We start from the raw sequence: 11,058 nt of genomic DNA on the forward strand, positions 1-11,058 counted from the left end.
CCAAACATCTTGGACATCCTTTTGCAAAATTGATTTCACTGAATAGGCCTACTGTATAGGCTATCATTCTAAAATCACGTTGTTGCTTTTGTTTTAATATATCCCCAGAAAATAGAGCAATGGCAAATAAGTGTATAGGCTTAATGATGGACAACAATATGTTGCCTCTTCACCTATTCGATAAATTAGTACGCGAATTTCGCTGTTCTCCCAGATCACCTGATGAAGGACATTCCTCGTGTCACGTGATATACTCTCGTTTCATCTGTTCCTTCCCTCTGCGGGAGGAGGAGGTTATTGTAAATTGTCTCCATAATGGCGGATACATGTGGCCAAGTACTGCTGGGATCTGGACTGACTGTCCTCTCCCATCCTCTTATGTACATCAAAGTTCTAGTGCAGGTAAGACCGTGCTTGCTCCGTGGCATGGCGGTCCCAGTAAGCGAGCACAACATGTCAGCAGATGCAAAAGCGTTTACGGTGACCTGCTGTCAGCTAATATTAGCTAGTTCCTTTCGTTTTTGTTAGCACGCCTGCTTGAAGTCCTTGTTGACATTAAACCTATTTTGTGGTCAGGTCGAAATTAGAGTTGTACAATGTTGCAGCATCTCTTTAAAACCTGGAAGTGTACTTGGTAAATTTTAATATAAACGTACAAATGTGGTAGCTCGTTAGATGTATGTGTTTCGTTGTTGGCTAGGTTGTTAGCCGGCTTCCCATTTTACGTCACGAAAGGTCAGAGTACGGGGGTTTGTGGATTCAACAGAAATGCTAGGGTTTGGCTAATTAACTTCTTTCCCCGTATCTGCTTAAATGGACATGGACTGTTTTAAAGCTAAAGTTCAAATAGAATGGCCGCTTTGACTATTTGTTTGACAGATAATGCGTTATCTAAAGTTGCTATCCTAGCCCAGGACCTCTTACAGCTTAGCATGAAATTTCTTCTGAGCTAACGAGTTTTTTAGGAAGTGTCCTTTGGCCCACTGTAAGGTTATGAAGTTTGCACACAAATAGCGATATGAGTACTGACAGTGGTAACAAACTCAGCCTTGGCGACGTTGAGTTTTGTTGGAGGTCATTGTTAAACGCTTCTCTATTTGTAGTGAAAATCTACCTCCCGCCTGTAATCTTGACATACTGACATTAGTGCGAATTCATGCTTACAATTTAAACAATGTTAAACGTTTTAACATTGCCCTTGACATTTGACTTCTGTTGGTTCTGTCTACGTAGAATGTGTTTGGCCGAACAAACAGCTGACCTATGCTAAACGTTTGAAATAAATTATCTTTGGTATTTTCTACCAATCCGTTCTGTTACAGGTGGGACACGAACCCCTTCCTCCTGCATTAGGGAGAAATTTGTTTGGTCGACAAGTGTATCAGTTGCCAGGACTCTTTGCCTATGGTAAGGTCCAGCACTTCTGTTAAGCTGAATTTCCCCACTCCTTGTTCATATTACATCCAGCTATTAGTAAGATGGCTGTGCCAGAGTTTTCTCTGTCGACAGTATGTGTTCGCTATTGTGAGATGATGGATAATACAGGTAAATCCATGTTTGTGGGAAAGGGTCATATTTCAGTCATTCATATTGTAACTTTTTCCATCCTGTTGAATATTGTGATACCCTATCATGATCATTTTATTGCATCGTTGGACTGAAAATTGCAAATCGATTGAACTGATGTAATTATCAAATTGCAAAGGCCACAATTAATCATGCAGCTCACAACTCCTCTTTGGGAGTGTTTTACTGCTTCCTGAGACAATGCAATGAATGTGCCACCATATTAAACAGCCCCATAGGTAGTGGTACGATAAACGTACAGCAGTAAAGGCAAGCAGATGTAGTGCTGCTCTTGCCAAAGAAGAACATTTCAGATTCCAAGAAAAAGAGTTCAGATGCAAAACCCTCTAAATGCCACCTCTATCAAAAATGAGATAATGATGGTGAGTGAATGTTCTCCACACATAGTATACGTTAATCAAATAATTTAGCTTCAAAGCCTGCTAAATACCACTCTCTTCCTTGTCTGAAATATCGATTTTTAGGCAAAAACCTATAGGAGCCTGATTTAAAAATGGTCATTTAAAAGAAATGTGGTCAGATGTATTTAGAGGGTTTTCCCTATAAACTATTTAAATATATCAGTATTTTTAAACATATTATATAGTAAATATTGATCTGAAGCTTGACTTTCAAAAATAATTTTTGGAATATTGGAAAACATATTTTTCTCATTGTTTAGCCATATTACATCATATTTAAAGTTTGTCCGGTTAAACAATGTTTTGAGATTTAAGGTAGATGTATTGGTCTGTTATAGTCGGTATTCAAGTGCAAAGAGAATAGATAGAAAGGCTGATAATGTAGGTCTAGTGCTCTTGTTTCTTTAAAAGAAAACTGATATCATACGTAACTCAGTGAGGTGTTGTAGTGTGTGTGTTTTTTTTTTTTTTTTTAAATGTCCTAAACTTTCTGCATTGATGTCCCTTTAGCCAAACACATTGTGAAGATTGATGGCAAAGCAGGCCTGTTTAATGGCCTAGCACCACGACTCTGTGCAGGGACCATTGGCACGGTAGTGCACAGCCGCGTCCTGCAGGTAGAGGCTACTTAATATTTCACTATTAACATTTGTGACATCTAGTAGGCACTTTTGTTTAGTGTTGGCAGTTAATTAGCCTAAAGAAGAAATTAGTCTTAAGGCCAAGCCCACTGGCGGCGTCTGACGCACGTCAAGTGACGCCAAAGTTTAGAACTCCATACACGCGGATGTTGACAGTGGGCGTTGCCCTTTAGGCCTAACGATTGATGGCTTCATTCTGAGAGTCATGTTTTTGCTCAGTATGTCCATGCAGTTATTGTTATTGTGTCCCTTTGTGTGTACCTGGAGGATGTTTTTGTTATGTGCCCTCCATATTCACCCACCAGCACAGTGTGTCCTGTAAGCTATGGAATGGTTATGAAAGTGTTATGTATTGATGGGCTTAAAAATAACATTAAAATGTTGACTGAGCTGATTTGGCAAGCCGTCATAGCAGTTTGACAAAAAGTATAAATCAGAGTTGTTGGGGACTGGAGGTCTTGTCCTTTTTTGCATGTTCTTTGATGGTCACTGGTAGGGCTGTCACTTTACGTTCGAAAATCGATTGTACAATCGATTGGACCAAACACAAGTTTCGAAAACTAAAATAGGGAATCGATTTTAACCAAATATGTATACTATTAATTTTAAACAAATAAAAAAGATAGATGTAACAAAATTCACAAATAAGAATATAAAAGAATACCGAAGTGCAGTAAGCATTGCGAAAGCTAAAAAGAAAATTCCCACCAATTTTACGCACCGGAAACAGCTGTTTCAATCAGCTGATGTGCTGCAACGCGATCAACGTGTGCGACATGTAGAGACGAGTGATAGGCCCTAATAACTTGAGGAGTTCAATGTGGAAGTACTTCGGATTTTTGGTATATCAAACTATGGAGAAGAACAAAGCGGTAGGCTATGCAAACTGTGCAATCGAGTTCTACGTAGGCGAAATTTGTTTGACATTTCTAATCGTAAACAGACACAGCTACGTTGAAGCCTGCAGTCATGTTTGTCACTGATGTAATGGCAGTCCACTAGGCTTACTGTTTTTCGAGAATGTTGCACTCCTGTTTGTCATTGTGCACAAAACTTAAAGGAATTATCCGGAGTAAAATGCACTTTAGATCAATTTACGGATGATTGGGAGTACATACGTTGAGTTGACATCAAAATCATGTCATTCGGATGTGTTTTGAGAAAGTTCGATTTTACCGTTTTTAGTCAAAACTCGTTTAAAATTTAGCCTGGAAGTGACCAGGGCATGTCATTTTGCTGCTACAAAACGCTATTTTTATACCTCTTCTACAGTTCCAAACAACATTACACTTACGTGGTAGTGAGTAGAGGGTCCCTAAAGCCAAACCCGGCATATCGAGGTCTTTATGTGGTCGGATAGAGAGTCGAATGAATTTCATCAAGCCAGTACCTTTCGAAATGTTGCTGCTGCAGCTGGCATCTTTAGGGGAAAGTCCGTAGGAGTCGATTGCATCACGTCGTTTGCCGCGACATCCGTCACGTGACATTTCAAAATTCCAACCTGTTAGTAAGCTAGGCTTTGCTGTTGCATACAACTTCATTTCAATTTGAAAGAAATACTGGACTATTTTTTTTTTTTTTTTTAAAAACGGGCGACGAAATTGTGAATTTCCAGGCGTGTTACTCCACACTCGGCAATCGACTCCTACGGACTTTCCCCTAAAGATGCCAGCTGCAGCAGCAGCAACATTTCCGGAAAGGTACTGGCTTGATGAAATTCATTCTGGACTCTATCCGACCACATAAAGACCTCGGGATACTTCGGTTTGGCTTTAGGGACCCTCTACTCACTACCACGTACTGTAAGTGTAATGTTGTTTGGAACTGTAGAAGAGGTATAAAACTAGCGTTTTGTAGCGGCGAAATGACATGCCCTGAGGGGTATTTTACAAAACCTAGATAAGGGATTAAGCTGAGATTTTTAGGTTATCCTGGATGCATTCAGCATTGACTTGGTTTCACAAAAGAGATGGCACATGGGGATTTATTCTCTGCACCTAGCCTGGTCCCGACCAGGCTAACAGCCAAGCTAAGTTAATTCTAATGGTAATTATGTCGTCTTATTGGTTCAGCTAGCCAATCTGATTCACATCAGACCTCTGTGCTAATTTTTAAGGAGCTTTATTCCATTTATAAACTATTTGCTAAATGTATTTGCTCGCAAAACAAAACAGATAGTCTGCCTACTACCATATGGTTATTATTTTAATTGTGATAGCCTTATAATTATTAACATAGGCCTAGGTACTCATTGTTTGCTTATTTTATTGATAGACGTTTGATGAATAGCCTACTGTAGTTGATTGGAAGTGGAGGTGCAAGTTTTCGAAGGTATTTTCAACTATAATATTAAGGTATATCATACTATGTGCATATTTGCAGTGGCAAGCGCTTTCTTAATGACGTTGCGTGCCGAGACAAGGAAGCACTCACACGTGGGTGCATACGTAAATTTGCATTCAGTTGGTCTACCACGCCTACTCCTGCTGTTTTACAGAAATACCCGTGATTCCCCATTCCACAAAGGACAACTTTACTTCATTGTTAGTCTATATCAAAAGCGGTTGTTCACTTTGTGTGAATGACGTTATTTTCCGCGTCTTCTTTATTCCAACCGTGGGCACTTTGGAGCAGAAACGAGAACGTGCACACATCCTGATTTACTTACACCTGGCTTGACATAGTCGCCCCTACTCATCCTGGATTGGCATTAGTGAAATGAGTTGAGCTAGGATGACCAGACAACGCTATGTCAAACCTCGCTTTATCACTTATCTTGGATGTCTTAATTCTGCCTTTGTGAAATACCCCTCAGGTCACTTCCAGGCTAACGAGTTTTGACTAAAAACGGTAAAATCGAACTTTCTCAAAACACATCCGAACGACATGATTTTGATGTCAACTCAACGTATGTACTCCCAATCATCCGTAAATTGATCTAAAGTGCATTTTACACCGGATAATTCCTTTAACGCCAATAGTGCCTGTTAGTTCTTTGTGGATTGGCCTATATTTGGCGTTGAAAATGGAAACGTCTTTAGACATAAAAAATCGATTTTACAATCGATTCAATGAACACTTATGTCTCAAAAATCAAACAGGATTTTTTCACAAAAGTGACAGCCCTAGTCACTGGCCACATTACCACTGGGGGTTAGATTGAAATCTAAACAGCACACCATCGAGACTACTGACCATGTCTCCTTAAATGTCAGTTATGGGCAGTTGGTGGGCAGCCGTGGCCTACTGGTTAGCGCTTCGGACTTGGAGCCGGAGGGTTGCCGGTTCGAACCCCGACCAGTAGGAAGCGGCTGAAGTGCCCTTGAGCAAGGCACCTAACCCCACACTGCGCTGCTGTTGTTGCAGGCAGCTCACTGTGCCGGGATTAGTGTGTGCTTCACCTCACTGTGTGTACACTGTGTGCTGAGTGTGTTTCACTAATTCACGGATTGGGATAAATGCAGAGACCAAATTTCCCTCACGGGATCAAAAGAGTATATATACTTATACTATACTAGTTATGTGCAGTGTCATTATGTAGGCCCTGAAGCACCTCTTGGTAGTATTACAGAGCAAATATAAAAGGCACATCGCTATACTGTACTATTCCTGTAATAATTAAAAGTGATATTGGAAGGCTATTATATTTCCTTAAGTAGCATTCACACCTAGAATAAGATGTATTAAGACCCCTGGTATATCCATAGTAACACAATACTAATATAGTGGTATAGCACTGTTGGGCTGCCGGACATGACAATATGTGTCTATTTAGCTGCTATATATAGACAATCCTCTCCCAGGTTGGCAGGATGTATACGACCCCTCTACGCAACCTGAAATACCCTTTTACTTTCCACCAGCAGCTAAATAAAGAGACGGCAGATGCCTCAGATGGTTAGCAGATAAGGCAGCTATGTTGGATTTGATCGCTCTGAATGTACAGTAATCTGACTTGTATTGTATTTTCTTCCAGAAATGCCAGGAGGGTAAATATGAGGTATGTGTGAAGAAAACACAATCATTTATGGTACACTAAAGTATTTTGTAATTGCAGTAGATTAGTTACGTTTCTGGTGCTGTTTGTCTTATAAAGCCCTAGCTTGAAATGGCATAAGGGGAGTGGGCTAATGTGGTTTAATGAAGGATGGTTACTTGTATTGGTTACCTATATTGAATTCAGTTTTCAATAGATTTCTTGATACAGTATGTTTTTTTTTAGATAATTGGGAGCAGCAATCAGAAAGAAGAGGAAGGATCACTTCAACATGTCGTGAATGAGGTGAGTGCAATAGCTGTTTGAATTGCTCCATATTGGAAGATGTCTCAAACAAGGCAGTACTTTTACCATAACATCTATTCTACAGCCTTTTTGTGTGTTCAACACATTTATGTTGTTGGAAATCATCCAGGTTAGGTTGGGTAAGGGTTATGTTTCTGAGGTTCAGTTAGCATATTTTGCTTATTCGTGTACAGATGTGAATTCAACTAGGCCGCACAAATCTGTTGTCATTCACAGTGGTATCATTGAGTCTTGCTTACCACTGTTACCTCATCAAATACTGCAGTAATGAAAATATGCCACACCACCTATGTGTGTTTAGCATGCTGTGTGTGTTTAGCATGCTGTGTGTGTTTAGCATGCTGTGTGTGTTTAGCATGCTGTGTGTGTTTAGCATGCTGTGTGTGTTTAGCATGCTATGTGTGTTTAGCATGCTTGTGTGTCTATGGACTAACAGTTATGCATGTCTTCTTTTCTCTTCTCTTTTTCCCCCTTCTCTTAGACGACCAGAGAGATGATCGCTCGTTCCTGTGCCACTATCGTCACCCACCCGTTCCACGGTAACTTTTTTTTTTTGCTGGTGCTCTGAAGTTGCCTCAGCAACCTTGGGTTTTGATCCCACTGCTTCTCTCTTGATTAAGAGTGTCCATTTTTAAATTGCATAACGCAGCAGATGGAGATACAAGGAAGTTTGTCACATGCATATAGTTACTTGAAGTAAGAAATGCAGTGAAATTATGTCTACTACAATCTCTAACTGTGGAGTTCCCATAACAGTATAGTGTGAGTTCAGAATTGGGAAATGTAGTCTAAATGAGATGCAGTCTAATCAACATTTTCATTGTATTTTTTTTATGAATGCACATTAAAAAATGAATGATTTGGACATTTCACTCATTTTATCAAAGTTTAGCTAATGTTAAACGAATTTGGCCTAAATGGTCTGTTTTGGTGTCAATGAGCTGAATCTTTTTTTTTCCGCTCCAAGTAATTACCCTGAGATGCATGGTCCAGTTCATTGGCCGAGAAACCAAATACAGGTGTGTATAGTCATTGTTTTTTTTCTTGCAATCTTTTATTTTGTTTATTGTGTGAAACCTTTGAGCACCAGAGTTATGAACAATTACATTTTGAACAAACTAAAGGCAAACTAATGGGCTTTTTATTTTTCTGCAGTGGTGTGTTTGATTCTGTCCTAACAATCTACAGAGAAGAGGGCATTCTTGGATTCTTTGCGTATGTACCTGTGAATTGTGGATGAGAATAATTTTTTCAGTACACCAATAGTCATGAAAGTGAATGGAACATTCACTAACATTTGGTGTGTGTATTTTCTCTCAGTGGCTTGATTCCTCGTCTCTTGGGTGACGTCTTCTCCCTGTGGGTCTGCAACATGCTTGCCCATCTCATTAACACATATGCTATTGACGACTCGGTAAATCCTAATCCATAATCCAGCACTTTGGATGTGGTGTTTTTTTTTTTAAATGTGCTATGTAAATAAATTGACATTGACATAGCACAATGATATTTGAGTCTTTGTTGTGAAAGACTTTCGGGAGTCTGATCCTCTACCCTTTTATTGTAGATGAGCCACACAGGAGAAATAAAAAACTGCTCACAAGCCGTCACTGGGGTGAGTGCACGTTTTAATATGTGCATTTTCATAACTCTGTGTGTGTGTGCGTGTATCTGTCTTTAGCATGTTCATAGGTTGATTGTGTCTCTCTTAATTTGTCTTTTTTCCTCCAGTTTTTTGCCAGTATGCTGACATACCCATTTGTGTTGGTGTCCAACCTAATGGCTGTTAACAATTGCGGGTAAGACCGCCGGAAAAATTAATTATATCAGGAGTTTTATTTTTTAATTTGATGTATAAAAATGCACAATGAAAGGTTATGGATTGATTGCCCATGCTGCTGTTAGCAGTTGTATGTCAGTTTCAGGCAATGGGAGGGGCAATCAGCATAGTGCAAGGGCTTCAGTACATGCTCACACTTTGGACATGTTAATTCAGCCATAAAAAAAAAAAACAAGAAATGATTACATTCAATAAAATAAAGCACAAATAAATTGTTTTATTTTATAAATTGATAATACCAAGAAGGCAAAGGTGATGGGACTGGGGAAATAAGGAAAGAAAAATAAAACCCTTTGTGTGTGTGCAGCCTTGCAGGCGGCCTTCCCCCGTATGCCTCTGTGTACCCAACATGGGTGGACTGCTGGAGACACCTGAGTTTAGAGGTCAGTATCTCAATCACTGGCATACCCTCCATGTTTTTTTTTTTCAACATGACATTAAAGTTTTAAGTGCTTCTCTCAGGACAGCAAAATGCTGTGTTTTTCTGTGCAGTGGCGTTTTGTATTGTGTTGTCTCTTGTGTAGAACTATATTACTGTGTAGAAAGGTGAATGGGACAATTGTACTTTTTATAATGCAGTAAGTTTATTGTAGCATTTGTAAGTAAAGTTAAACAGAGAAGAATATTCGTATACACAAACACCTCATGAATGTATCATGTACTCAAACCACATGAGAATTTGACCTTCTAACATACGCTGTTTCCAATTGATGCTCCCTTTGAAATTGTTCTTCACTTCAGTAGAGTACAGTGGAGCCTTGACAAAGTTCTAACCCTTCCTGTCTGCTTGTTTGCAATCTACAGGGAAACATGAGTCGGGGCAACAGTTTATTTTTCAGGAAGCTACCTGCAGGAAAGACGTACGCCATCGATCAGAAAAGATTTTTTTAAACCGGAAGCTGAAGGGCATAGCATTTTATTGTAATAATATAAGTGATGGCCAGGGTCGGGTGAGGTGGACCTCTAATCCTTTGTATGCACTTGTTTACAATAACAGACTCTTTTTGTTTTTTGTTGTTCTTTTTTTAACAACAAACTGTCAAGTCTGGCTACAAGTAAAAGACAACATGTTCACTGCAACTTGGGCTGCTTTGATTGGAAATGTGAAGAGCTTTATTTTAATAATTAGAGATTTATATTAATGACTACATGAAACAGGGGTATCTCATTTGTGGGCAACAGCATCCTAAAGATGTCTGTGCAGAAGTGTCCAATCATCGACCGATGGTCGGGGCCAATGTTCAGGGGCCAGAACAGCTCGATTCTCCCACGGAAATGGCACTCAGTAAAGAAGTTCCTGAGAGATTGATGATGTATGCACGCCAGGTTCCCCCAGATGACTTTTTTTTTTTTTTTTTTCTTCAACTGACCAACTTGGATTGATAGTCAAAAGATATTTTTCTCCCACCCAAGGAAATGAATGCATGTAGAAGCTAGCGATGTTAGATGTTATTGGTCTAATGTTAAAAGCAAGTGTGGGAGCTCTCTTGTCCACCCTGAATGTCAGTCTTCTTGTGTAGTGTTTTCATGCTGAAAATTCAGACAAGGCAATTCCATCACTCACTAGCCGTCAGTCTATTGGAAGCTGATCTGTTGTACAAGTAATTAAGTGGAGCAAGTCCCTGCCTGGATGAGGTCTTCAAAGCAGACATTCATATAACACTGAGCTCAGTCTGATTGATCCAAATAAATTGCATTTTTTGGGGATCTGCATGGCCGTGTGTAGTTGTGTTTGAGTGGGATGTCATGACTACCCAGTAAAAAGAGTTCCCCAGGCAATAATGAGGTATGTATCATAGCGAAAGATGCTTTAATATATAATTAGCCTGATCGTGAAAATTGATTCCTGTACTGCAAAAGTGAACACTGATCAATACCAATAAATTTTTCGTCCCAATTCAATTGCAGACCTCAGTCAACTCCTATTTTTCTACATTTATAAGTTTTCGTACATCTGAATTTTTAGACTTCTACTATCCAAATATGCCCATGTGCAGCCATGAATTTATGGTTGACCTGGATGTGGTGAGGCATGTAATACATAGGTTACAGAGCCAAAATAAATCTAACCAGTTGATATTTTAGTCTAAGTAAACATTCGGGAAAAATTTAAAGCAGGTGCTTCAAGGCATTCTTGATACAGCGTTCACAAGAATGGGGATGATCAAAGTAGCCTTTAACTTTCATCCCCAAAATCAATGGAACATTACACCAAATTTGAAGCGCAGAGGCATACCAAATACAGATTCAGAAAATGTATTCTTTTCATAAACAAAGTAGTAATCT

The 11,058-nt window shown here is 39.4% G+C and overlaps 1 protein-coding gene across 1 annotated transcript; it reads left to right on the forward strand.

Annotated features, from left to right (window-relative positions):
• Positions 1-244: 244 nt before the first annotated feature.
• Positions 245-10,674, forward strand: mtch2 (mitochondrial carrier homolog 2). The gene is made up of 13 exons (XM_048262158.1): positions 245-402; positions 1,323-1,407; positions 2,499-2,605; positions 6,606-6,629; positions 6,852-6,911; positions 7,414-7,471; positions 7,900-7,951; positions 8,088-8,147; positions 8,253-8,346; positions 8,500-8,547; positions 8,664-8,731; positions 9,080-9,155; positions 9,577-10,674. The coding sequence occupies exons 1-13, from the start codon at positions 316-318 to the stop codon at positions 9,661-9,663; spliced, it is 906 nt and encodes a 301-aa protein (XP_048118115.1). The 5' UTR covers positions 245-315; the 3' UTR covers positions 9,664-10,674.
• Positions 10,675-11,058: the final 384 nt, after the last annotated feature.

This window comes from Alosa alosa, chromosome 14 (assembly GCF_017589495.1).
Source record: "Alosa alosa isolate M-15738 ecotype Scorff River chromosome 14, AALO_Geno_1.1, whole genome shotgun sequence".
Lineage (NCBI taxonomy): Eukaryota > Metazoa > Chordata > Actinopteri > Clupeiformes > Clupeidae > Alosa > Alosa alosa.

Coding starts and splice junctions, on each gene's coding strand:
- mtch2 (XM_048262158.1), top strand. CDS start 316: ATGGCGGATACATGTGGCCAAGTACTGCTGGGATCTGGACTGACTGTC. Junction 7,952..8,087: donor GGCCGAGAAACCAAATACAG/GTGTGTATAGTC, acceptor ATTTTTCTGCAG/TGGTGTGTTTGATTCTGTCC. Junction 8,148..8,252: donor GGCATTCTTGGATTCTTTGC/GTATGTACCTGT, acceptor ATTTTCTCTCAG/TGGCTTGATTCCTCGTCTCT.